General features: G+C 41.8%; 2 protein-coding genes and 1 long non-coding RNA gene across 8 annotated transcripts in view; 2 read left to right on the top strand and 1 right to left on the bottom strand.

Annotated features, from left to right (window-relative positions):
- Window positions 1-75: 75 nt before the first annotated feature.
- The window catches only part of LOC132687672 (uncharacterized), a 151,884-nt gene continuing 124,052 nt past the window's right edge, over window positions 76-27,907 (bottom strand). For 4 of the 6 annotated variants that reach the window (XR_013551966.2, XR_013551967.2, XR_013551963.2 and 1 more), the window contains 2 exons: window positions 5,352-5,568; window positions 3,647-4,466 (listed from right to left, as the gene is read on the bottom strand). This is a non-coding gene — a long non-coding RNA (uncharacterized LOC132687672). Of the gene's footprint in view, window positions 3,157-3,646; window positions 4,467-5,304; window positions 5,569-27,907 lie in introns of those variants that run through there. The other 2 variants (XR_013551965.2, XR_009614221.3) reach the window with 2 other exon arrangements.
- On the top strand, window positions 2,830-9,572 carry KRT40 (keratin 40). The gene is made up of 7 exons (XM_060646115.3): window positions 2,830-3,276; window positions 3,984-4,066; window positions 4,331-4,487; window positions 5,339-5,500; window positions 5,580-5,705; window positions 7,051-7,271; window positions 7,790-9,572. Exons 1-7 carry the CDS (start codon window positions 2,830-2,832, stop codon window positions 7,887-7,889), a joined length of 1,296 nt encoding a protein of 431 aa, XP_060502098.2. The 3' UTR covers window positions 7,890-9,572.
- KRT39 (keratin 39) lies at window positions 16,664-24,324 on the top strand. Its single transcript, XM_060646114.3, has 7 exons — window positions 16,664-17,663; window positions 18,849-18,931; window positions 19,619-19,775; window positions 20,440-20,601; window positions 20,713-20,838; window positions 22,375-22,595; window positions 23,944-24,324. The coding sequence occupies exons 1-7, from the start codon at window positions 17,241-17,243 to the stop codon at window positions 24,194-24,196; spliced, it is 1,425 nt and encodes a 474-aa protein (XP_060502097.3). The 5' UTR covers window positions 16,664-17,240; the 3' UTR covers window positions 24,197-24,324.

The raw sequence follows: 27,907 nt of genomic DNA, 5'->3' as shown, positions 1-27,907 counted from the left end.
CATGACCTTTAATGGCATCTGTTTATTTTTCTCTATTCCCAATGTTCCCTTCTTTTGAGGATGATATGCCATAAAAATGAATTCTGGGCAATTTCAATATTCTAAGATGGGAACTAAGGCTATTGATTGTCATACAACAGTATCTAATTAATCAAGCCCCAAATAAATAGTCCTGCATGTTTGTGCTCTCTCTCTCTCTCTGTCTCTCTCTCTCTTTCTCTGTCTCTGTCTCTCTCTCTCTCTATATATATATATATCCCATAACCAGAAATCAACATTTTACAAATAGAAACTAGGTCAATATAAACTTATTTTTACTTGCAGTTACTTTATTTTTTCAAGTTTATTTGAGAGAGAGAGAGAGAGAGAGAGAGAGAGAGCATGAGCAGGGGAGGGGCAGAGAAAGACACAGAGAGTGAGAATCCCAAGCAGGTTCTGTGTGGTCAGCACAGAGCCCGATGTGGGGCTCAAACTCATGAACCGTAAAATCATGACCTGAGCTGAAATCAAGAGTTGGACACTTAACCAGCTGAGCCATCCAGGGCACCCCCCTGCAGTTACTTTAAAAGAAAGGCACATTGCTGCATTTTAATTAACTGAAACCAATGACAGACAACCAAGACATGGGTTCTCTTCAAAGACATTTTTCCTTTGACTCATTAGGTTACTGTGGAAATCAGAATTTTCCTTCAGAGATCTGTATTTTTCAAATATGTTTTTGAATCCCTGCTCATGTCCTCTGCAGAACAGCATCATCATGCCATCAGCACTCTAAGAACGTTTAGCATTAAGTGTTGAAATGTAAAGAGAATCCCTAAAATCAAACCCAACTCTGCTCAATGAATAATAAACCCTAAGAGTCCATGACCATATCACCTTGAAGGTGTCCCATCTTATCTGATCTCAGAAGCTAAGCAATGTCGTGCCTGGTTAGTACTTGGATGGGAGAATAATATATCCTAAGACACTATTTAAATCCATCTATTTAAGATCTCTTGGTTTGTTTTTGGTTTTGGTCTTCCCATTATCAGCTACCTAGTGTTCACAGTTAGAAAAAAAATTAAGTTTATTTTGGATCATGAAAATTTTCACTTTGTCAGGACAGTGGGGTTTTTTCCTATGAAAATCTTAACGATTCTGGAGGCAATTTGCTCTGCACACCTTTGAAAATGAAATAAATGCCACAATTACGCCAAGCAAAGTGAAAGAGATTATGCTCCGTAACGGAGATGAAATTCAAGACAGAATCCAAAAAATCTCAAACCCCTATCCATTCGGTATTGCAGCAGGGGTTTCACCCAATGGAACCACTGATCTGGAACTCACATTATAAAATTTTATTCCTCTGTTCCAGTATTTTAAATTTTTATGAAATTGTGACCTTAAAAAATAAGTAAACAAGGGGCGCCTGGGTGGCTCAGTTGGCTAAGTGACTGACTTTGGCTCATGTCATGATCTCGAGACTCATGAGTTGGAGCCCTGTGTTGGGTTCTGTGCTGACAGCTCAGAGCCTGGAACCTGCTTCAGATTCTGTGTCTCCCTCGCTCTCTCTGCCCCTCCCCCACTCATACTCTGTCTCTGTCTCTCAGAAATAAATAAAAGTTAAAAACTAAAAAAAAAAAAAGGAAATAAGAGAAAACAGATTCCATCTCAGAAGTAAACCTTCTGTAGCTCCCTTGGCCCTATTCTGAATTGTAACCAATGAGGGTTTAGTTTCCTAAGAGATTAAAAGATTGTAACTTAGAGATTTTATTTCACTCTTATTATAGATACAGGTAAAATAAAAAAGTATATCTCTCATCTAAAAATGAGTCATAGGAGGGACACCTGGGTGGCTCAGTCAGTTGGGCGTCCGACTTCGGCTCAGGTTATGATCTCGAGACTCGTGAGTTTGAGCCCCACATCGGGCTCTGCTGACAGCTCAGAGCCTAGAGTCTGCTTCCAATTCTGTGTCTCCTTCCCTCTCCCCCTCCCCCACTCACATTCTGTCTCTCTCTCTCTCAAAAATAAATACTTAAAAAATTTTTTCAATAAATAAAAATTAGGCATAGGAAATGTGGAGAAAGCAAGGAAATTTCCGGAAATCATAGATCACAACTCCAGATCTTGATAACCAATTTGTCTTTTGGCCTGGAGGGCACAGATCGTACCCATCTGTTACATAAAGTGACTTTTCAATGTGTGCACAGGTAGACATGGTTCACACACACACACACACACACACACACACACACACACACTTTAAACCCAGTACACACCTCACCCCTCCACCATCTGAGCACAGCAAGGCCATAAAAAGCGTTGAAAAGACTGCTAACTACAGGGAACATTTTTATGATGGTGGCACAAACAAATAAATGGCATTTAATGAGATGTAATATGAATTTTAAGAGGATACATAAACAATTTCCAGTGCCCAGGATCAAAATGTGTGGGAATATTGTTTTCGTTATTTGTAATGAGTTGTACCTATAATTACCGAGGGGCCACATTTTCTCCATCTTTCCAAAGTCTGCCAAACGGACAGCGCTTCCTAAGAAGATTTTATTCTGGACCAAGCATTTTATCCTATTGGCATATGGAAACAGTGTCCTTTTTTAGTAACCTGAAGTTATGCCTCTTTTATGAAGCATAAAACTCTTCCTCAGCAAACAAACAACCCTGATGAGTGTTCATATGACAACTGCCACCAACAGTGATAAAGAAAACATCCGGTCTGTTCCATAAATACCCATTTGGGGGACTGTATAAAAGTCTCAGGAGGGAAGGAGACCTCGGCAGCCAGTCAGCCGGAGTTTTGCAACTAGTCTCGGTTCTTCGCTCGATAGGATGACTTCGGACTGCTCCCCTGCGTGCTGCTCCTCTGAATCCTGTGCCACAGCTTCCGACTGTGTGTTCGCTTCACCCTGTTCCATGGAAACCACTCACCTCCCCAGCGCCCAAGCCACCTCCAGAGGTCAGACCCCTAGCTTCCTTTCTGGGTCTCGCTTGGCAACCGGCTGTGTCACACCGTGCTACTTGGCTGGGAATGGTCACATTCCGTGCTTGGTGGGGAGCGGTGCTTGGTGTGAGGATGGGATGTTCAACAGCAACGAGAAGGAGACGATGCAGTTCCTGAACGACAGACTCGCCAACTACCTGGAGAAGGTGCGAGGCCTGGAGGAGATGAACGCGGAGCTGGAGTGCAGGATCGGAGAACAGTGTGAAGGGGAGGTCCCCCTGGTGTGCCCCGATTACCAGTCTTACTTCGACACCATTGAAGATCTCCAGCAAAAGGTCTGGTGTCTCATTGCCCTAATGTTCCACCCTTCCAATCTGGGATTCGCTCCATCTTTATACTAAAAGAGGCTGTTCTATGGAAGTCCCCCCAGGGAAAGGGGACTTTTCAGGAGGTAATGTGACCCAGAGGAAAGGGTGGTGGGCCGAAATCAGGAAACGTCAGCATTAGCCCTGGGGATGCCAGTAATCCCTGACGGCCATAATAAGCTCTCTCATGTCCAGACTTTTACCTTCATCGTCCAGAGAGTAAGGAAAAACTGTGTTACACCCAAAGTTAATTCTGTATGCAACACTGGATGTTTATATTTATATTTTAACATAGATATTGAAATGTCATCATTTTAATCACATAATTTCACCCTAGGAATCATTTTCTTACAGATGAATTTTTATTTTCATGGAGTGGGGATAGAGTCATAATACAAACCACTTATGGAGAAAAATCAGAGTTCAACTGTCAAGGAATATTGCAAAATGTCTTAGGCCATTGAAAAACTAACCTTTTTTATCTATTTCTTTTATAAATTGGTCCTGCTTGTCTCTTCATGAAGTGACATGGCTAATAAGAGAAGTAGGCTGAAAGCTATTTTATACTTTCTTATAAAGACTTTTAAAAGATAAATAATGGCATAGTTGTTAAATGAATAGATATTTAGGTTTCTTTCAAAGGGCCATCTATTACATATAACGACCTTCCTTCCCAGATCTTGTGCACAAAGGCAGAGAATTCTAGACTTGCTGTTCAGCTTGACAACTGCAAACTGGCTGCCGATGACTTTAGGTCAAAGTAAGTTGAATGAACTTGAGAGTAACTTATGACTGCCTCTCTCTCACTCTCTCTCTCGCTCTCTCTGTCTCTCACACACACACATGTGCGTGTGCACACACCACAAATATTCTCTCTATAAGCTTTTTTAAAGCTAAGAATGCTCACAAAACTCACATTTATTATTTGGGATGTGGCTTCCTTGAGTCCTCTTGTCACCCCCCAGCATCCCCAGCACTGTCTCCAGCCAAGTAAGCATTGGCTGTATCTCTTTTGCCGTGAAAGGTACGAGTCTGAACTGTCTCTTCGCCAGCTGCTGGAGACGGACATTGGCGGCCTGCGTGGGATCCTGGGTGAGTTGACTCTGTGCAAAGCTGATCTGGAGGCCCACGTGGAGTCTCTGAAGGACGATCTCCTTTGCCTTAAGAAAAACCACGAAGAGGTGAGGAAAGTGGCAAAAATGCTGAACAAATGTAGAAGGGACAAAGTCAGACTGATACAGTCCGTGCTGTGTACCTAAATCGAACTTGGGCAGATACCGCTCATGCTGGAACAAAAGTACTCAGGGCACTAATGCTATTGGGCCTGATCATGGCAGCATGTCATGTCTCTGGATGTACATGTGAAATGGCCCTGGCCAGTGCCACATGGATGAACCAAACTGGCCACCTGTCATTGCTGTCTGGAGGGGGTAACTCCCACAAACAGCCTTCCTTGGAGGATTTATGGCTCACCTAACTCTAACCTATAAGGTTTGAAAATCTGGATTATTGATAAACACAGGGTGTGAAGTCCATTTCAAAAAGGGGATAACATCTTATGCAATATTTGGGCCAAATTTTTAAAATATTCTGTACCTATAAACTTTTTAAAATCATAAAATATGAAGTATCTGATTATCTCACATCAATGAGGCTAAAAGGTGAAAAGCTGAAAGATGTAATATAGTATATTTCCCCTTTGAGCATTGGTTGATGATAATAATAGCATTTATTGAGACCTTCCTATGTGCCAAGGGCTTTCATAAGTGCTTTCTATAAACATTAACTCGTATCTCTCACAATAAGTCTCTGGGAAAGGTAAAATTATTATACCCATTTGCAGATGCAGACACTGAGCTACCAAAAGAGATTGCAACCCAAGCAACTGAATCTAAATCCCTCTAGATTTTTTACACTTTTACTCACTTATCCCCCAAAACAGAAATACGACGCCCTTGGGATGTCAAAGTGAATCCCCCTCCCCCCCCCCCCACCCACCCTGTCACACTCTTGACTCCATTCCCCCATTCAGGAGGTCAACTTGCTTCGCGGACAGCTGGGTGACCGACTCAGCGTGGAGCTGGACACTGCCCCCACCGTCGACCTCAACAGGGTCCTGGATGAGATGCGCTGTCAGTATGAAACGGTGCTCGCCAACAACCGCAGAGACGTGGAAGAATGGTTCGCTGTTCAGGTCAGTTCCTGGAGCAGGAAGGTGACAGGCTTCCAGATGTCTGTCTTACTTGGGTCCTCTGATCACACCTGTGTTTCAGACAGAGGAGCTGAATCAGCAGCAGCTGTGCAGCACGGAACAGCTGCAGGACTGCCAGACAGAGATCCTGGAACTGAAACGCACAGCCAACGCTCTGGAAATTGAGCTCCAAGCACAGCAAAGCCTGGTATGCCACTCACATACTGAGGAGTCAGGCCCCGAGATGCCATCCCCTCTTCCAAACCCCGAGGAGAGAGCCCCACAGTTCATGTGGCAGAAAGTCTCCATTTCCAACGTGCAAGGAGTATATTTCCTTGCCTTTCCTAAATACCGCTGTTTACCGAGCTAGAGGCAGAAGCGATAGGTCAACAGCTTGTACTGTCCCAACGGGATGCCCTGACCGTCCCTTCTGGGCTTGAGTGTGATCCTGCAGCACCTTCCAGAGACAGGGAGAGAGGGGAAGAGCAGGAGCAGAATGAGAACAGAACCTCTGAGCCAAAGGCACTCGAGCATTCCAGTGGGTTTTGAAGCTCTTTTTTTTTTTAATCTTTTTTTAATGTTTATTTATTTCTGAGACAGAGAGAGACAGAGAATGAGTGGGGGAGGGGCAGAGAGAGAGGGAGACACAGAATCGGAAGCAGGCTCCAGGCTCTGAGCTGTCAGCACAGAGCCCGATGCGGGGCTCGAACTCACAAACCGTGAGATTGTGACCTGAGCCGAAGTCGGTCACTCAACCGACTGAGCCACCCAGGCGCCCCTGAAGCTCTTTTGATTCGGGCCAGGTTTCCAAGCTCACCATCATAAAAAAACAATGGTATTCAAACTCTGCATTCTACCACTATCCTAAACTTTCCCAGGATCCACATCTCAACTGGACCCTTCACTGAACCACCCCCCGACCCCCACCAAGCAACGAGGATACCGTGCACTGAAGATAACACTAGCCAGTTCCAGTCAAACACCCCTGTCCATGCCACGTTAGGCCCTATGGAGACTAGGTGAATGACAGCTGTGCATTCATCTTGCGAGAGCCTTACTTTATGGGATAAATCCCTTTACTAAGCCTGTTATACAGATGAGAAAGACTGAGATTCAGATTAAGTTGCAGGGATCATGCAGTTTTTAAGAGGCAAAAGTGGAAGCTGGATCCAGCTGGTTCAATCCCAGAGCCTCTTAACTCTCACTATATGGCTCCTCCTGCCTCAAGTCAATACCCAACTTCAGTCTACTGAAGGTTGCAGCGGGCTTGGTGGTGTTAGTAATAACTCTTACCTAGCTTTTAAAGTTGTTTTTTTTTTTCAGGAACTCTTCAAAATCCTTTACACATATCACTCATTTAATCCTCACAACCCTCCTAGGAGATAGGTACTTTGCATTGCCCACTTGTTATAGAATAAAACTAAGGCTCAGAGAAGCTAAGTAATTTTCAGAATGTCACTAGGCTACACTAGGGTAGAGCAAGGCTTTGGAAACAGGCACTCTGATCCCAGGGATTATGTTATACAGCCCTCCTGAGTACACTTCTTCTGCAGACAGAATCTCTGGAATGCACTGTGGCGGAGACTGAGGACCAGTACAGCGCGCAGCTGGCCCAGATGCAGTGCCTGATCGATAACGTGGAGAACCAGCTGGCGGAGATCCGCTGTGACCTGGAGCGGCAGAACCAGGAGTACGAGGTGTTGCTGGACACAAAGGCCCGGCTGGAGTGTGAGATCAACACGTACCGGGGTCTCCTTGAGAGTGAGGACAGCAGGCAAGTTCCACACGTTTATTCTCAAAATCCCCCAAGTCACAAAGAGGCTCTTGTAGGAGAATCCTGTTTCCCCAAGATCTGCCCAAGGTCAAACCTCTCTAATGTGTTAAAGGATCTCCTTACAAGAGTAAAAAAAAAAAACAAACAAACAAACAAAAAAACAACCATGACTGAGGCTAATCACACGATATTAGAAGTGTTCACAAAGTATTCTAAGTTCTAAAGCAGAATAAGTATCACACATAAAATTCCATGCTGGAGATCTCCCTTGGCTCCTGCCTCCCACCAAATGCATAAGAGGACATTTGCAAAGTGAAGTAAATACATATGGTTGTATTGAGCTGGCACCGCTGCAATGGGCATGAAGCGACAATGCTGGGTCCAGGCATAAAATAGGCTTAAGTCAAATGTTATTCTGCAAAGAGCGTTCAAAGAGTGGCAGATTTGGGCACGATCTTTTCTGAGTTGAAATGTTATCCAGCTTTCCCCTGTTGAACTTAGTTCAAATTTCTCCACAGGCTTCCCTGTCACCCATGTTCTACCACAAGCACGTCAGACAACACTTGTGAGCCATACTCCACGTATGTGATATGCACGCTCGAAAACTGCTGTGTGTGAATGCTAAACCCCCAGCGCGGCGGATGGAGGCTTCAAAGCCAGCAGTGTCCTGGAAAGGAGATGGGGGCTTCAGTCAGAGACATCCAAACTTGAAAGTCAAGAAGGGTTTTCCATCCTGGGGAGCCTGGGTGGCTCAGTCGGTTGAGTGTCCCACTCTTGGTTTTGGCTCAGGTCATGATCCCAGGGTCGTGGGATTGAGCCCAAGTCAATCTCTCTGCACTGAGCGTGGAGCCTGCTTGAGATTCTCTCTCTCTCCCTCTGCCCCTCTTCCCCTCTTGCTAATACTCTCTCTCTCTCTCTCAAATAAAATTTTAAAAAAGGGTTTCTATCCTGAACTTGTCCTCTAAACATCCTCAGTACATTTCTGCTTTATCATTTCCTCTCCTGCCAGCTTATTTGTGATATTCTAGGAGTCTATAAAGCTTTCTTGCTAATCTCCAAATAAAATGTGTTTCATTTTTTTTAGCATGGTAAATATAAACTTTGTGGCTTATTACTGCAGATGTAATAACCATGTGATGCCAAGGTAATTGCCTAAACCCATGCCGACAGTTTGATTTTGCACAAACCAAAGCTGAAAATAGTTTTTTAACTCCTCAAATACAAACAGATTAACTAATCAATGCAAAATGTCATATATCTTGGAAGACAGTTGGAAATTTAGGAATAAATTTTATTTTATTTGTAATTACAAAAGTTGAAGATTCCATTTTTTTTTTCAATTTGGCACACAAAAGGGGAAAAAAAATCAGTTATAATTCCACACCCGAAATATCCATTCTCAGTATTTTGGGAACTTACAGTTTTCTTTCTTACAATAGGTTTTTCCATATAGTGGTAATCATATTTACATATGCACATAGTTGAGTAACGTATTTTTTTACTATGTCATGTAAGCATTTTCAATCCTAATAAACATATAAGATTGTCTTGTGACCATTATGTTAGCAGCTGCATAAAATACCATAAGGTACATAGGTCTGTTATTGAACACTGGGGTATAAGAATAATTATTCACAGGGGTGCCTGGGTGGCTCAGTCGGTGGAGCGTCCGACTTCGGCTCAGGTCATGATCTCACTGTTCATGAGTTCGAGCCCCGCGTCAGGCTCTGTGCTGACAGCTCAGATCCTGGAGCCTGCTTCGGATTCTGTGTCTCCCTTTCTTTCTGCTCCTCCCCTTCTTGCACTCTGTCTCTCTCTCTCTCAAAAATAAATAAACATTAAAATTAAAAAAAAAAAAAGAAGAATTATTCACATACATTTAAAAAGCAAAACAGAGGGGCGCCCGGATGGCTCAGTACAGCTCAGAGCCTAGAGCCTGCTTCAGATTCTGTGTCTCCTTCTCTTCCTGCCCCTACCCCACTTGCGCGTGCTCTCTCTCTCTCTCTCTCTCTCAAAGATAAATAAACATTAAAAAAAATTTTTTAGTAAATAAATAAAAAAGCAAAACAGAGAACTCCACTTCCAGAAGATGAAATAGATGTACATTTCCTTGTTCCTCTTCCTAAGTTTGGCTAAAAACCCTAGAAATTACACATAAAACAAATACAGCATGAAGGAGATCTTTATGGTGCATATCTTGAGTTGTGTATCATGAATGCTGAGGTAGTTACATGAATCTACATATGTGAAAGAAATATACACATCATACACACACACATACATTGTGTATATATATATATATACATATACATATATCATACACACACACATACATTGTGTATATGTATATGTATATGTATATATATATATACACATTGTATCCATGTCATATATATATATATATATATATATACATACACACACATTGTATCCATGTCAACTTCTTGACTTTACAATTGCTGAGAAAGATATAACCACTATAACCACAGGAGAAAGCTAGATACATGGGACCTCTCTGCACCATCTTTGCAACTTCCTATGGGTCTGTAATTGTTTCAAAATGCAAATGTTCTTTTAAAAAACACATAGTAGCTTTTAACCCAGAAGTTTCCACCGTATCAATCTCTGCCATCCACCCAACCTCAGACTTTCCCACGGTTTCTTCTCTGCCTTGGTCAAGATTATGGCAAAGCAAATATTCAGCATCTGTAATAATTCCCAATGAGCTATATCCAATTTTCTCTCAGAAAAATGCACGTGACTACCTTCTCTCGATCTATAACATTTTGTATGGATTCACTAATCTATTTTTATTTTCTGAGTTAAAAATATTTCCAGTTTGGCTTAATGCAAAATCAAAGTGGAACTGAAGTAGGAAAATATCCCTAAGATAGAATAACCGCTTTGGGGACTCTCATGTTACTTTTAGCCTTTCATAACTGTTTTTAGTTTTGGCATAGTATTGCACTAAATATTATGTTAAAGACATAGGCTAATTCTAGATCTGACCTCTTCTTGGGTTAGCCTGCCTGTTCTAAATGGTGTTAGGGTGGGAGGACTCCAGCTTCTTTTTTTTTTTTTTTTTTTTTTTTTTTACCATAGTACACTTTCACTGGCCAAATGGTCTTTCCTTTCTACTTCCCAACAATGATAAAAACTTCTAAAATCCTAGGGGCATTAAATTATGTCTACTTTGCAGTAGTGTAATAGATTTATATTTGCATGGCAAAAAATATGTGTTTAAATCTGGTTATTGGAAAAGTATAGACCAAAATTATCATTGATACAAATCTGGATCACTGTGCGCTCTATAGTTAACCAAACACCCCACAACAAAGTAATTGCTAATGATGATGATAAATAGACACATTAAGAGTGAATTATGCACAAAGAGCAAAGATTTCCATCACTGAAAACTGTGACATCCCAAAACAGCCCTCAGAAGCCTTCCTCTAGGGGCACCTCAGTGGCTCAGTCTGTTAAGCATCTGACTCCTGGTTTCAGTTCAGGTCATAACATAATCTCATGGTTTCATGAGTTTGAGCCCGGAGGCAGGCTCTGCGCTGACAGCGCAGAGCCTGCTTGGGATTCTCGGTCTCCCTCCCTCCCTGCCCCTCCCCCACTCATGCTGTCTCTGTGTCTCTCAGGATAAATGAACTTAAAAAAAAGCCTTCCTCCAAACTGTAGGAATTCCATCTTTTTCCATGTGGGCATATGCAGTAGGCATTCCCCTGGGTTGTCAAACACTGAAAAATGGCCACTGTACTTTTGGATAAAACAGTAAGGCCTTTCTCGGTAAAATCTAGTAGAATCCTAATTTTAGTTAATAATGCAACATCTTCATAGCTTTAATAATGCACTAAATAAGATGCCTGTATTTTTAGCACCTAGTGTTGCATAAAAAGTAAAATCTAAAATATAACGTATCATGGGGTGCCTGGGTGGCTCAGTCGGTTAAGCGTCTGACTTCAGCTCAGGTTATGATCTCGTAGTTTGTGAGCTCGAGCCCCGAATCGTGCTCTGTGCTGACAGCTCAGAGCCTGGAGTCTGTTTCAAATTCTGTGTCTCCCTCTCTCTCTGCCCCTCCCCCATTCATGTACTGTCTTTCTCTCTCTCTCAAAAATAAACATTAAAAAATATTTTTTAAATAATAAAAATATAAAATAAAATATAATGCATCAGTCATCTGTAAGAACCAGCACAAAACTTTGCATTCTAGGTTCTGAGTACAGCCCACCATGAGGACACTCAGGCAAAACAATGGCCTCAAAATTTGCCTGCTCTAAATGCAAGAAGCATTCATGACTTGAGGACACAGGCTCCTCATTGTATCTATTTAGTATTTACAATTCATGGGTTCCTTGCTGGCCCCACAGAGGCCATATTCCCTCCCTATATCTCAGCTACTTATCTCAGGCTGGACCTAAAGCCCACCCTTCCTCTCCCCTGCACTGCCCCTTTCCCAGAAGGCTCCAGCCAGGACAATGCTGTGAAGGGAACTCCTCTCTATCACTCTCAGACTTGCTCTTCCAGCATCTGGAACATGCTGCCTCCCCGGTCTCTTGAACTAAAGATTAAAGCCCTGGTTACACCTTTCCTAACTGCAAGGGGACAGGAAAGAGTAAGCTTCCCATGTGCCCCCAAGGAGAGGAGAATCAAATATGGGTGAGCCCTGGATTCTCTCCCAGAGCAGCCTTGAAACACCTAGATGGAGAAAAATGGAGGGAACCTCAACAATAAATACGCCCTGGAGAAACAAAGCAAGGAGAGCTCGGAGCATGGCAAGGAATACAGTTTGGTTAGAGTGTATGCAGGGGGTACGGGAGTCATGGGATGTGAAGTACAGTCAGCTGGATCAAGACTATGGTAAGTCTTGATTGCCTGGCAATGAAGAATTTGTACTTTGCTCTTAGGAAGTGCTGGGTATTTCTGCACCGGAAAATGGTGTTATGTTAAGGCAGACAAAGAGGGTCTTCAAGATAGGCTACGTCATATCATGCTTATAGGTTAGCCAGATTTCGCAAAGTCAACAAATGAGCTGGTGGTAGCAAAATGATGGTAACAGATAGATACCCACTGCTGTCTCAAAAAAATGGGTAATGAAGGAAAGACACTGCCTTCAAAGCCAAAGTGGCTACATAGCTAGGAGTTAGACAATATTAAGATCTGTAACAAACATGCTTACAGGGAAAGGTAAATTGGTCAAGTAGTAAAGAAGATGTGCAAGATGCAAGAAAAGGGTACATAATTGATGAAATGTGGTCCTGAAGGAAACAAAGAGAAATCAGCTCCAGAGCACAAATAAAGCAGTCAGCCATGTAACGAAGGAAAATCACTGCTTGAGATACACAAGAAGAGAAGTGATAAGATGGAGAAAAGAGTACAAAAACAAAGATATAACAAAAATAGTTGTCTAACTCTTTTTTTAAAAAAAATTAATGTTTATTTATCTATCTTGAGAGAGAGAGAGAGAGAGAGCATGTGCGAACAGGGGAGGGGCAAAGAGAGAGGGAGGGAGAGAAAGAATCCCAAACAAGCTCTGGGCTGCCCGTGAAGAGCCCGACTGGGGGCTCGAACTCACAAACGGTGAGATTATGACCTGAGCCGAAATCAAGAGTCAACGCTTAGCCGACTGAGCCACCCAGGTGCCCCATGTCAAACTCTTCTTCTGATTCTGAAAGTGATACAGCCAATTTGTGGGATGTGTACAAAAACATAAAGAAGAAAATAACTCTCATCAATAATTATAAAATGCAAAGAAGTCCACTCTTAACATTTAGATATCTTTCCTTCCAGTCCTTTTTACATGTTTTTTAAAATTATTACTATTTCAAATGCTGCTATTTTGTGAAGCAAAATTTGTCCATTTTTTTGTGGTTTCTTGATTTTGAGTCACCGTTATAAAGGCCCTCCTCCACTCTTCATTTGTAAAAGAATTCTCTTATGCTTTCTCTTAGCGCATTTATGACTTCCATTTTTCACAAGTGAAATTACAAATGACCCATTTGTAATTCAAGTACATGAATAAAGTAGAAAGCATTCATAGAGCTACACAGCTCTATCAAATCTTAACTTTCTATGTTAACCACACTTCACTGGGATTTCATTTTCATACAAGAAAACGTATCAATGGTGGAAAGCATGTAGTTCCATGAAACTTGAAAACCATACACAGTCATGTAATCATCCAGATCGAGACATAGACTAGAACATCGAGATGTGAAATATCGACCTTGAGAGTTCCTTCATGCTCCTTCCCAGTCAGCTCACCTCCCTCATGAGGAGACAACCACTATTCTGATACCTGACACTGTAGAAGAGTTTGGCCTGTTCTTAAAGTTAATATAAATGTAATCATACTGTTTGTACCCTTTTGTGCCTAAATTCTTCAGGTTGATATATATATTTTTAATGTTTATTATTTTTGAGAGAGAGAGAGCGCAGAAGAGAGAGAGAGAGAGAGAGAGAGAGAGAGAGAGAGAGAACGAGTGGGGGAGGGGCACAGAGAGAGGGAGACACAGAATCTGAAGCACGCTCTCTGCTGACAGCTCAGAGCCTGACACGGGGCTCAAACCCATGAACCACGAGATCATGACCTGAGCTGAAGTCAGACACTTAACCAACTGAGCCACCCAGACGACCCAGGTTGACATGTTTTTGAAGTTCATCCATGTCATTGTGAATACCAATAGTTCATTATTTTTGTTGTCAAGTTACTAACCTATTCTATGAATATACCACAGTCTGTTGATCCATTGTGTTGTTTGTGAACATTTGGCTTGTTTCCATTTTGGTGCCATTAAGAATAAAACTGCTAGAAGCATTTTTATGCAAGTCTTTTTGTGTACATATGCACTCATTTCTCTCGGGCATAGAACTAGTCATGATACTGCTGTGTCAAAAGGAAGGTCCTTTATATCCCAAGTGGATATTTTCACCCAGTCAGTGGCTTGCCCTTTCTCTTTCTTAGTGGTATATTTTGGTCAGTAAAAGACTTTAACTATGATGAAGTCAAATTCATTGTTTTATGTTTAGTGCTCTCCACGTGCTAGAAGTCTTTGTCTGAACAAGGTTATGAAGATCTTCTTCCATGTTGCCTTCTAAAAGTTCCATACCTGTAACCTTCACATTTAATTATTTAATCCATCTTGAATTAATTTTTATATAGAGTGTGAGGTAAAGCTCAAGATGTATCGATCTCTGCTGTATGCAATTATCTAATTGATCGGCAACATTTATTGAAAAGGCTATCCTTTTCTCATGGACTTACTTCGGAAACATTGTCAAAAATCAAGTGACCATATGTATGTGAGACTATTTCTAGAATCTTTATTCTATTTCACTGATTCACTTGCCAACCCTTATGCCAATATCACACTGTCTGATTACAGTAGCAGTATAGTAACTTGTATGAATTTATACTCACACCAGCAATAAATGAGAGGCTGTATACAGTACATTTGTTACCAAACTGTGATTTTTTTTTTCAGTATGATAGGGAGAAAGATAAAATAAAATCTCAGTGTAGTTTAAATTTACATTTCTTCTTTATGAGTGACATTGAGCATTTTTTCTAAGGTTCTTTGTAAATTAAGTGCCTGTTGTATTTTCTTTCTGGTCACTGTCTATGGCGTTATTGCAAATATACCTTCCCAGTTTGTCATCTGTCTTCCAATTTTATAGGTTGTGTTTTGTACCAATGTAAAAGTTATCTGATGTTGTCAGATTTATAAGTTTTTATGGTTTCTTTATTTCGGTCATTATTAGAAAGGCCTTCTGTCTTCAACTTTATAAAAAGAATTCTCATATTTTTAGCACAATTATGATTTCATTTTTCACATTTGAATCTTTGATTAATTTGCAATATGTCTTACTAGGAAGGATGAGTCATTATCCCAACATTTCCTGCCCTGCCTTCTACCTCAAGTGATACAGAATTGTCCCCAAACTACATATGATAGTCTATCTTTCCCCCACTAGTTTTAAATGTCACATTTATCATACACTAAATTCCAGTCTGTTTGGAAGTCTATTTTAGACCTCTTATTCTATTCTATTGATCTGTCTGACTATTCATGCATCAATACTATAGTATTTTGATTAGTGAGTCTTTAAAATAGGAAGAACTAGTCTCTCTGGGGCTTCCTCTTATAGAAGTTTCCTGGCTATTCAAATTTGATTAACTTTTCTCATAAAACTTCAGAATTATCTTGCCTGGTTAAAAAAAATCACATTTTTGAGATTGGGAGGATCTCAATAAGTTTAGTGGGATCTAAGTTAAATTAATGTGGAGATAATTGACATTTTTATAGTGATGGATATAGTATTTCAGTCCAAGAACATGATTTTTCTTTCCATTTATTCTAGTTTTCTGTCCTTCAATGTATTTTAATATTTTATTCATGTAGTCTACCTTTCTAACTAAATTTATTCCTGTGCGTTTTATATTTGGTGGCACTATTGTAAATTAATGTTTTTTCCTTACCTTATGTGATATGCAGAATAATGCGGCCCCAAAGATGTTCATATCCTAACCCTCAACTCTTGAATATGTTAGGCTACATGACAAAGGGGAAGTAAGGCCACTAAGCAGCTGACCTTAAAATAGGAAGATTATCCTAGATGATATGAGTGGGCCCAATATAATCACAAGGGCCTTAAGGGTGGAAGAGGGAAGCAGAAGAGTCAGTGTCAGAGTGACGCCGCATGAGAAAGACTCCCCACTGCTGGCTTTGAAGACAGAAAGAGACCAGGAGCTAAGGAGCCTGTGCAGCCTCTAGAAGCTAGAAAAGGCAAGATAATTGTTCCCTCCTAGAGCCTCCATAAAGGAACAGGAACAAATAAGTTTCTTTCTTTTTTTAAATTTTTATTTGAGAGAGAGAGAGAGCACGAGCAGGAGAGAGGGGAAAGAGGAGGACAGAGAGAGAGAGAGAGAGAGAGAGGGAGAGAGAGAGAGAGGGAGAGAGAAAGAAAATCCTAACCCTGATGCAGGGCTCAATCCCACGACTCTGGGATCATCACCTGAGCCTAAATCAAGAGAGTCGGACGCTCAACCAAATGAGCCACCTAGGCACCCCAAAAATAACTTTCTTAAGAAAACACTGAGAAAGTATTCCTGAGAATGAAAAACACACACCTTTCAACAGATCATGTTTAAACAGCAAATATAAACCAACCCCAAGACAAATTGTTAGCTAATGTAATTCCACAAGCAAACACTGAGCACAAAAAAATGTCATAAAACGTGGGTTTTGGAAAACCAAAAGGTAACCAGCTTCTTTTTCAGGAAATTTATTGTTAGCAATCCAACCCTACCTGGCAAGCTGAAACAGGAATCTAGCAATCATCTTTAAAAAGGGTCTTATTTAAAACTCACATTTTAACCCATACTCACAACGTCTGAACAATGAAAATGGAAAATCAGTTGGGCAGAACAAAATAAAATACTGATTTCTGACTTCACCAATAATTATTAGATATTAATAGTTTCCCTTTTCTAGAGAAGAAAGGAAAAGAAGGATGAACTCATTCCTGATCAAGCTTTAGGCCAGGTGGAGAGGTCAACAAGGATTTAATGAACTTCATATACTCACACTTGCTTAATAATGGATGCTGGTAGAACTGTGATGGCATTTCCTTTTGAAGATTTCATGTGAAGCTCTGTATCCAATGACAGGTAGTGGTTGTGATGGGTAATAACTTAGTAACAGCCTAAATGCACATTTTTATGAGACAAGTAACTCTTCTCAGGCAAGTAAAAAGCAGACTAATGAGATGTTCCTATGGGATTTGATATAAACAGTAGAAAGGAAAACATCCTTCCAGCCATGACCCCACCTACAGCAAAGGCTATATAAGCACTTCAAAGAGGAAATAGTCAAGGAGCTTGGAATTCAGACTTAGTCGAGGTTGCTTGAGCTTTCGATCTGGACCACAGATTTTGAAATAAACCAAAACTGGGTACACACCATGGATACCAAAAGCTGTACAACAACTATTTCTTCTTCCACGCCGCACCAAAGATGCTCTAGGATTACAAATTTTAGGACCATCTTTCCCAACACCAGCTGCCAATATGGTGGTCTCAAAGCCAACAGCTGCCACCCTACTCCTTGCTTTTATCTCACACCCATCTGCTTGATTAACAACTTCGGTGCCTGTTCCCCTCTGGATGACTGCGACTGGTGTGGTGAAGGTATCAACAGTAAAGAGAAAGAGACCATGCAAATTTTGAACGAGCGCCTTGCTAACTACCTGGAGAAGGTGCGGATCTTGGAACAAGAGAACACTGAACTGGAGTGCAAAATCCAGAAGGAGTGTAACAAAGAGCTTTGTGTCGTATGTCCTGACTACAGGTCCTACTATGCTACCATTGAGGAGCTCCAGCAGAAGGTAAGATTCTTAGGAATGTGTATAATCAAGTTGTGTAATGACACTCTCCAAGCAATAGCCATGTGCTAAACCTTAATATTTGTAGTTCATTTTATGTTGGAAAAAAAATATTTTGTAGAATAAGAAAATCTCTTGAATGAAATTGTCATCTGGAGGCAATATTCAGAGTTGTATACTTACTCATCTTCCAGAGATAGGTTCTGCTGTTATAACCAGATAGCTTCGGTCCCAAATGTGTTAACAACCTATTGCTGCCATTTCTTTCCTTTCTTTCTTTCTTTTTCTTTCTTTCTTTCTTTCTTTCTTTCTTTCTTTCTTTCTTTCTTTCTCTTTCTCTTTTTCTTTGTCTTTTTTAACTTTTTAATGTTTATTTCTGAGAGAGAGATAGACAGAGTGTAAGCAGGGGAGGGGCAGAGAGAGAGAGGGAGACACAGAATCCGAAGCAGGCTCCAGGCTCTGAGCTGTCAGCACAGAACCCAACGCGGGGCTCAAACCCATGAACCGCGAGATCATCACCTGAGCCGAAGTCGGATGCTTAACCGACTGAGCCACCCAGGCGCCCCAATTGCTGCCATTTCTTTAACAAAAATTAGGAACAAAAACAGGGACCTGAGAAAAAGTATTTTGTTTTAAGAAGTGCCTAAACAGTTTACTTTTTATCCAGTGTACTACCATTACCACTCTTTTCCCCTCTTGTGCTCATTTCATCACCTCCAAATTGTTTCCACGGTTTCTTGCAACATCAAACCTGTTTCCTGATCAGAGTGATGTACTGCAGCTACACATGCCAGATTTACTCCACTTTATTTGTTCAAAAAGTGTTTACTGAGCACCCCCAACAAACACCAGACATTGCTCTGGGCTCTGGGAAAATAACAGTGAGCTAAAAAGTCCTTGCCTGCATGGTGGCTACATTCCAGAGGATGCAAATTGAGGATGGATTTTATATTTTGGCAGGAAAACATATGCAAGGTTTTTATTGGAGTAGTTTCTGCTGATTTTTTAGGAAAATAACAAAAAAAATTTGACCTTCCAAAGCCCCCCACCCAAAGCTTCCTAAGCATAGCAATGGAAAGCCTAACGGCCCCCACCCCCACCCCCTTAATCGCCACACACACAAGCCCTTGGTTTTTAAAGAAGATCCTGGTGTTTGTCTCATTTGTGTGTACAATTTCTTAATTCTAGATCTTGTGTACCAAGGCTGAGAATTCCAGACTGGTCTCACAAATTGACAACACCAAACTGGCTGCTGATGACTTGAGAGCCAAGTAAGCCCATCCAGCACTGTCATTCACGACAGAATTTACCCTGCATCTGATGCGACACACTCCCAAGAAGCGTATCCCCAAATCTGCTAACCTTCCTGCCCCATACCATGTCAGCACCAGCCCAGAAAAGACCTTCATATCCAGTAAATGACAAAGATTAATAACCACTCACATGTATACACTACCTGTAGTTTATGAACCCATCTGACTACCTGCACAGTAATTCAGGAAAACAGGTAGGGCTGCTAATATGCAATCACCTTGTTTAAAGGTGATTGATTGATTTCCATAGGAAATCAATTCCCAGAAAACTGTGGTTGCATGGGGCTCTGTTATACCCAAAGACATACACCTAGGGCAAGACACAGCTAAAATGTTGGACGCAAGTTTTCTAATTCCTAATCCATTGCACTCTCCAATTCTCCTGCATTGCCTCCAGGGGCAGGAGGAGGAAAAATTCCCTCATCTCAAAGAACAGCAATGTGGCCTCACGCTGGCAAAGCGATTAAGGGAACAGTGGTTAAGCCGTGATGTTTATCAAATGGTCTCACCTCTAAAGAGAATCAAGCCCACAACAGAAATATAATAAATGAGAGGCCCAAAGGAAAATGTGGAAGGGACTTCTGCTTGGCTCGATTTACACCATCTGCATTTTAATGCCTTTCTTTTTGTGTCTCATTTTTGCAGGTACAAAGCTGAGGTGTCCCTACGCCAGGGAGTGGAGGCAGATGCCAACGGCCTACAGCGGATCCTGAATGCCCTGAGCCTCGCCAAGGCTGACCTGGAGGCACGAGTCCAGTCTCTGAAGGAAGAGCTCCTCAGCCTTAAAAACAACCATGAAGAGGTAAGAGAAAAACCAAGAGAGTCATTACAAGCTAAGCCTCTAAAAATAGCATCCATTCCTTTGAGTTGAACTTGACAAAAGGTGTCCCCAAAGAGTAGATACTATTCTGTTTTTCAGCCCAAGAATATCTACTGCCACTACCATTGGTCCGATGGGTTTCCAATCCACTGCCTAGAACACAATCTGAAGCCTCCACTCCCCCCTCCAGATCTTCCAGACAAGGGAGCAACCCAATTTAGGGGGGAAAACCCCCCGCAGGTTTCCCATCTTTTTGTAGGCATCCCTGCACTGATTTCTGCCTCTATTGCTGTAAGTCCCTATTGGCAAAAGCCCATATTGGCATCATAGAGACTCTGGTCTCTTATTATAAACTCCACCTCCATGCTGCTTCACCATTACCCATCCTGGGAAATGATCTAAATTCCTTAAGACTCTGATCTTGCTAATTAATTCCTTCTAATGTTCCACATACTTGAACACAGAGTCACATTTGAAATAGTCTTAGGTTATTTTATAGCCTCTCAATAGTACCTATAAATCATCTATTCCTTTATTGTGAGCTACATTCAGATACCATTAAGCTAAATTATTGCTGTTAGACAAACAAGAACACAAGGGTGTCACATGGTCACCAAGTGACTTCACATTCTTTTTCTTTCCATAGGACATCAATTCCTTACAGAGCCAGCTTGGGGACAGACTCAACATTGAAGTGACCGCTGCCCCTTCTGTCGATCTAAACCGGGTTCTACAAGAAATGAGATGTCAGTATGAGTCCATCATGGAGACAAACCGCAGAGAAGTGGAACAGTGGTTCAACACACAGGTGAGGAGGGTAGAAAAGTCAAAACCGAATAGCTGACCCTGCATTTCCAGGCACCCTTCCATCAAAGTCATGTTTCCTTCATAATATGCATGGTCTTTGACTGTGTTTCAGATGGAGGGGCTGAACCAGCAGGTGGTGACCAGCTCTCAACAGCAGCAGTTCTGCCTGAAGGACATCACTGAGCTGAGACGCACCATGAATGCTCTAGAGATTGAACTGCAGGCCCAGCACCGAATGGTACCCAGGAAACTGACCAAGCCTAACACAGCAGTGATGGCAATCGCCCCTGACACCTGCATGTTGCAATGTTTCCCAAATTGTGTCCCTCAGAACAAAGGTTCCTCTGTTTGTTAAAGAGTCTATGGCCAAGAAAGGGCTTGTGGTCAGATAAGCCTGGGAAATGCTGGAGTAAACAAAGGTTAAACAGGGTAACTTCCTGCAGACCTTTAATAAGCTAATATACACTATGGATCTCCAAGGAGATACATGGCATTCAGCATTCCAAAACTTAATTGACTGTGGACCCCCTTTTTTAAGAGCATCTCATGGCAATAAGGATCCATGGAGTACACTTTGGGAAACACTACAAGAGCATTGTATTACATGCAAAACATTTTTCTAAACTATCAAATTTATAAAATAGTCTTATAAGGGAGGTGGCATAATTATTAAGCCAATTTTATAGATAAGTCTCAGGGAGATAAACTGATTTTCCCATGCCAAATCCAAGGTGAGTGCCACCTTGCCTATTTTAGGAATGGAGACACTGAGATCCTGAGGCATTAAGTAACTTGTTAAAAGTCACAAAAGAGATGAGCCTGAGCCAGAATTCAGTTCCAGAGCTGGAACCACTTCTGCTTCCATTGTACTGCCTCTGTGAAGTAGGGAATTATTTAAATGCTCTGATGTGAAGGGTATTTGGAAGACCTTGCCCCAAAGCTAGATTTGTCACCAGCTAGTCATGTGACCATGGGCAATTCACTTAACCTCTTGAACCTGTTTTCTCATCTCTGAAAACCGGGAAAACCATGTAAATAACAGGTTATTCTAACCTAAAATTGCATTATCCATGGACTTACAGGATGATGGATCAGGAAAGAATTGTAATCACCAAAGTTTCAACTCTCATGTTTTACATATAAAGGAAGGGATCCAGTGAGGGAATTGTTTTGTGGGTTTTTTTTTTAATGTTAATTTTGAGAGAGAGCACAAGCAAGAGAGGGGCAAAGAGAGAGGGAGAAAGTGAATCCCATGCAGGCTCCACGCTCAGCGTGGGACATGATGCCGGGCTCCATCCCAGGGCCATGAGATCATGACCTGAGCTGAAATCAAGAAGCAGGCACTTAATCAATTGAGCCACCCAGGTGCCCTGCAAGTGAAGGAATTGTTCATGGCTTAATGCTGCTAACTTCTTCTTTAAGGTAAAAATATTCTCAGAATGAAGTGCCATGGTAACAGGTTTTTAAAGCTGGACGTTTTTGTTTGTTGGTTTGTCTCATAGGTAGGAGAGTGTCGTATGATAGGTGATTAAGAAAGAGAAAGAGAAGTGAGTACTTTAAGGAAAGCAAAAATAAATAAAGAGGATAAAAGGAAGCAAGCTTTAGCAGAGTAGATCATTTTGATTTGGGATTTCTTTGGTTAAGAAGTAATAAGAGGGCTTGGAGATTCATTAGTACCTGTCACAAAAAAATTTTTTTTTAAATGATACAGTTCACAAGAGACCAGGCTCCAATGAATCATCATTACAAATCTTAATTTCTTCCTCCATGGTAGAGAGATTCCCAGGAATGCATCCTGGCGGAGACAGAGGCCCGCTACAAGGCCTTACTGGCCCAGATCCAGTGTCTGATTGATAATGTGGAGGCTCAGCTGGCAGAGATCAGGTGTGCCCTAGAAAGACAGAACCAAGAATATGAGATTCTGCTGGATGTCAAGTCCCAGCTGGAGTGTGAGATTGCCACATACCGCAGCCTTCTGGAGAGTTCGGATGTCGAGTAAGTAAAATAAAAACAACTATGAGAAAATATGCTGACACACATGTGTGTACTGCCTCTAGGCAATAGGGGGCATGTGCTTTGATCTTCTTGCCAGTGGTGGGAACTTTAGGTACATGATCTCAAGCTGTGCTGTTTGGAGACCTACAATTGTAACCTAGTCCAAATTTGCAGTCTTAGCTGAGCGGAGTCATTTTGAAGAGCCAGCGCACCAGGTTAATTCCTTGTATGTTGGGTTTTAAAAAGTACAAGGGAAAACAATGGTTTCCCCAAACATTCAAACATTCCTGGTGACTTACAGATTTTCCCCCACTAGATGAACTTTCATGAAATTGAGTAGGGCGACCCTGCTCCTTTTGGAGGAACATTCTGTTCAGGCTGAAATGCCCATCTCCAGCCTCTTGTCCTTGATGCCAAGAGCAGCATGTAGATGTGTGTATTTCAGCATCTTTTTTTTTTTTAATGGAAATTGTAATGTTTTTCAATGATAAGCTAACCAACCCATAAGGGACGGGCCTAGAGCACAAGCTCTTTGAAGCAACTCAGTCCACACTAATGCCCCAGATGCAGACTTAGTTAGAACCGTTACGGAGACTTCCTTCCCCCAAATAATCAGTGGACGCTGCTCACAGAGTTCTTATAACTGGCATGTCCACATGACACTAGCACAATGTTAACAAAAGCTAGTCCCTCTGAGGAGCTCCGACGTACCAAAGTGCCTGGAATCATCCAAAAGAGATGATGCTTCTTAAAAAGAGTTCTGTTAACTGGTCCCGATTCCAATTGTGTAAAATTTCATTTAAATACACCCAGAAGGCACCTAGAAGCTGCCCAATAAAGCATGAAAGACTCTTCCATAGATGGGTTTCAGGCCATCTGATAAGAAAAACACCTGATTAACTTTCTTTCTTCAGATAATAAGCCTCTCAACCTGTCCCTTATCACTGTTATCCTGTCAATCCTGTAAGCGCAGCTCCCATTATACCCGTTCTGGATGAAAAACTAAAGCTCAGGAGGGTTCCTTGACTTCTCTTAGGTCACCAGCTGGTAAATGACAAGCTAGATTGCACCCGGGTCTTGAACCCCTGGAGTGGTGTTCTTCCACAGTGCTGTGGTATTGTCCACAATGGCAGCTTACAGAATCTAACGCTTCTAAGCCTAAGATGCTGCTTTACCATGCATCTGGTCTGATTCTTTTTCTTCCACCAATGATAGAACAAAACGAACAAATAAGCATTTGGAAATACTTGTTTTGAGTGACACCATGTTGAAACATTACCCACCGCTGTTGTTCTCCACAACCATCCTTACCTTCCCTCAATCACAGGCAAAATTCTGTTTCTTCTAGGCTTCCCTGTAACCTGTGTGTCACCACATGTGAGCCTTCCAGTAAGGCCAGCGCCATGGAATGCACAGCCCCGGCTTACAATACATCATCCTCAGCCTCCCGCGGATCACATGAGCTCTGCTGTACCTGCAGAGTACTGCCCCAAATACTGGTTAAAATCTGCACCATCACGCAGGAGATTAGGGATGGCAAAGTCATTTCTTCTCACGAGCACGTGCAGCCTTGCTTCATCCCCAGAATTGCCAAAGCCTAACAACCCAAGGTGATGAAAATGACCCTCATTCATGAAAGAGAGGCCAATACTTGCTCCTACCAAAAAGGCTTAAAAAGTCCCCAGTCCCTTAAGGTACTTAGTTTCTTAATAACAAACACAGTGGGTCCGCCTTGCTAGACAGAGTATCTTTTATTCTGACCCTTTCCTAAGCCTCTGCAATGTCAATGCCTGTCTCTCAGAGAAATGGGTAATGTGCATCCAAAGCAATGTCAACATGATAATCTGTGTCATTTCTTTGGAAGCACATTACCCATTTCTCTGAGAGACAGGCATTGGTTTATAAGTGCCCAGGAAGGTGCCCTACATTACTTGACTCCACAGGTGATGGGCAGATTTCTCTTTTGTTTACTCAGGTCTTGTTTACTTACATTCCTCATTAGAGCCAGTCAGACAAGTTCTAGGATTGTTTCGGCCATGAAGGTGAAAAGCTGTGAACTTCCCTTCTAAAATCCTTCCTTGGCCAAAGAAAGAACCCTTATATGGGAACACCTTGAATGGGGGAAAGATCTTTAATGTTCAGTTTCCTTGAATAGATAGATAGTCGTGAGTCCAAATCCTGTTGAACTCTGCTGTTATCCCTGCTCGCATACTTCAGTTCCACAAGGTGTTTTTGAAGATGTCTGTGTTCTCCAAAACTTTGTAACCATTAGGCTTCTCCAAATATTTTCATCAAGATTCAGGAAGGGTTGTGGAGAGTGAATCTAGAGCATTTTGAAGGAATAACGTGGATCCTTTCATTAAATGTTTGCTATTTCTCTTTCCATTCTTTAGGGAATGGGAGTTGGTTCCGACTGTTTAACAAGGGACAGGGAGCTGGAACTCTCCCATCATAACCCTGTTCTTGCCTCTCCCTGTGACTGGTGCTCATGAAAAAATAGCTTAGATTCCTCCTGCAATCCATCCATCAAAGAGAAGTGGACTTAATACCACCAACTTTGCACAATAACTTTGATTATTGAATGATTGCTGCTTGCAAGGACAACACAGTGAGAAGATACCATTTATGTACCCGCCATTACCAAAACTTCTCACAGGAGGTCCCAGAGGGTTTCAGTCCATCCCTACAAAAATTATTCGATGTTTCCAGAAGATTTAGTAAATAACGACAAACCAAATACAGAATGTGGAGTCAAAAGACCTGACATCCTAAACTTGCCACTTAAGACCCAGGGCAAAGCATCTAGCCTCTTTCAAATTTAATTTCCTTATTTGTTAAAGGAGGACCATGGCTACTTGACAGGTTTGTAGCCTAGATCAAAGGAAATTGTTTATGGCATGCTACTTGGTACACTGAAGAGCACTAAGCAAATGTTATTTTTATATAAGCTTTGCTTTGAACTACAGCCCTAGACTTAATTGTGTCATTATCGCACGTCAAAATTCTTTCCCTGTCAATTTAGTGATCCAGTCATGATTTTGTAATTTTAATAGTGCTCAGCTTTCAGGGATTAAAAAAAAAAAAAAAAAAAAAAAAAAAAAAAAAAAAAAGAACAGAACAAAGTCTTCCTGTGATCAAGCCTGCAATTCTACGGCATAAATCATTTTTGAAGTCTTAGGGTTTGTATCAGATATCACTTGATGGCTGGCGCCCAAGACAAAGACAAAAGTATTGTTTAACTCTGGGCTCAGCAGTCACTTCCTCCAGACAAGTAGCAACTTACACTAAGCGAGTGGAATGCAGAACTCCCAGTGATCTCTTTCCCATCAATAACTTCCCTCTCATCTGAACGCCCAGATTACCCCTGGTAGCACTTCACTGAATTCCATCTCAGACTGCAGGAGGGACATGTGGGACGAGCATGGGGCTTGGACTCCGAAGACCTAGGAGAGAGTCTCACCCCAGTCTATGTGTATGACCTTGAGTAAAAGGGCCAGAACAACTTGGGCCCTGCAGTGCTAGAAGGACTAAGTGGAATAATAATGGTGAAGGGGTCCTACAAGCTGTACAAGGCCATGCAGAAGGGAGGTTTTGTCCCCCAATTGAAAACCAGGCATTTGTCATTTCCTTCCAAAATACCTTCTTCCTTTGTGTCTGGTTCAGTGATGGTCCCCAGTGGACCCCATAGGTACATGCGACACTAACTGGGAAGTCAGTTGGTGAGAAGTCAGAGTTGCTCAATCTGCTCTGAGTTTTGATTCCAACAGGATGCAGGGTTTAGGAACCTTGCTGGACTCAGGCTAACCTTGAGCTGATATAGCAATGCCCTTCTCAATCTATCCTAAAAATAGGATCTCTTCCTCCTACTCAGAGCAAAGTATCCCATGTACCACACTCCCAATGTTAGAAACTAGGCTGAATTAGAGATATGTGAAACTCAGAACTCTGAGGTGGATCCCAGTCCTGTAAGGCAATTATAATGCCAGTTTCCTTTTTCTAGAAGTTTTATAAAGTCCTGGTAAGACACAGTCTTACAAAGGATAGACTCCAAAGAGCAAAATGGCTTTTTGTTTGCTAGAGCCTGTGTTGGAAAGGGAAAGAGTATCAAAACCCATTTGGTGATCCATAATCTTATTTCTAAACATGGGAGGTGTAGGGAGATTGGAGCCTGCTTCGGATTCTGTGTCTCCCTCTCTCTCTCTGCCCCTCCCCTGCTCGTGCTCTGTCTCTCTGTCTCTCTCAAAAATAAAGCATTAAAAAAAATTTTTTTTAACGAACGTTCTGATAATACAAAGCATTTTAAAAGCAAATGCCACCTCCAAACAGGAGGGAGGAAGAGATTAAAATTCAGGAGAAATGGGAAGTGTCCCAGAAGAGAAGGGAAGAGCACCCATCCGTACTAGGAAGAATTTCTACGCTGAGGCGACCGGCGTCCATGACATAATGCCATGGTTAGAATCAGTGCGAGCAAGCCTGGAATGCACTGTTTCAACACTGTAATCAAATGCCTTTATAGGAAATGAATCCTCTGGCTGGTTGGCTAGCTTGAAGGATCTGGTGTGTTCATGAATGATTCACAAGCTTCGTGGGAACAACCCACGCACCCAGTTCAAATGGGAACAACCAACCCTATTTGGCAACATTGAAAGTGTTTATGTAGTCAAATGATCATTTCAGGTTGAGCATTATATTTGGAGGGTTTTCTTAGATGATGCTTTTAAGCCCCAGGCCACCCCTTATATACACATAAGAAAATATGTAATATGCCGATGTTTCTAAATATTCCAGTTAAGGTGTCACCAGCAGCAAGTTTCTGAACATGCTTTCCTGCTGCTCCCACCCCTCCCCATGGCTCACCTCCACTGTCTCCCCTCCCCTCTTCCCTCCCTCCCTCTCTCTCCTCCCTCTCTATCTGGAACAACATAAGAATCAAGATGGACATACTGGTATACCTGAAGAAAATACCTGAGATTAAAGTTTATCTTACTATTTCTAAATTTTTTTTTAATATTTATTTACTTTTGGCAGAGAGAGAGAGAGAGCGCGCGAGCGAGCATGAGTGGGGGAGGGGCAGAGAGACAGGGAGACACAGAATCTGAAGCAGGCTCCAGGCTCCGAGCTGTCAGCACAAAGCCCGGCGCGGGGCTTGAACTCACAGACAGCGAGATCATGACTGGAACCAAAGCTGGACACTCAACCAATTGAGCCACCCAGGTGCCCCTTATCTTACTATTTCTTAGAAAGAAGGCAGGTTTGTGGCTCCCTTCTTTGTGTCCTTCTATAAAGAGAAAAAAAATCAAAAAGGCCTTTGT

This window comes from Panthera onca, chromosome E1 (genome assembly GCF_046562875.1).
Source record: "Panthera onca isolate mPanOnc1 chromosome E1, mPanOnc1 haplotype 2, whole genome shotgun sequence".
Classification (NCBI taxonomy): domain Eukaryota; kingdom Metazoa; phylum Chordata; class Mammalia; order Carnivora; family Felidae; genus Panthera; species Panthera onca.
This window is presented reverse-complemented; position numbering and strand designations above follow the sequence as displayed.

Bases quoted from the DNA above. Each gene is read 5' to 3' on its own strand.
- KRT40 (XM_060646115.3), top strand. From the start codon at position 2,830: ATGACTTCGGACTGCTCCCCTGCGTGCTGCTCCTCTGAATCCTGTGCC. The intron at 3,277-3,983 runs GTCTGGTGTCTC...CTTCCTTCCCAG, and splicing joins TTGAAGATCTCCAGCAAAAG to ATCTTGTGCACAAAGGCAGA. The intron at 4,488-5,338 runs GTGAGGAAAGTG...TCCCCCATTCAG, and splicing joins TTAAGAAAAACCACGAAGAG to GAGGTCAACTTGCTTCGCGG.
- KRT39 (XM_060646114.3), top strand. From the start codon at position 17,241: ATGGATACCAAAAGCTGTACAACAACTATTTCTTCTTCCACGCCGCAC. The intron at 18,932-19,618 runs GTAAGCCCATCC...TCATTTTTGCAG, and splicing joins GCTGATGACTTGAGAGCCAA to GTACAAAGCTGAGGTGTCCC. The intron at 22,596-23,943 runs GTAAGTAAAATA...TGTTTCTTCTAG, and splicing joins CTGGAGAGTTCGGATGTCGA to GCTTCCCTGTAACCTGTGTG.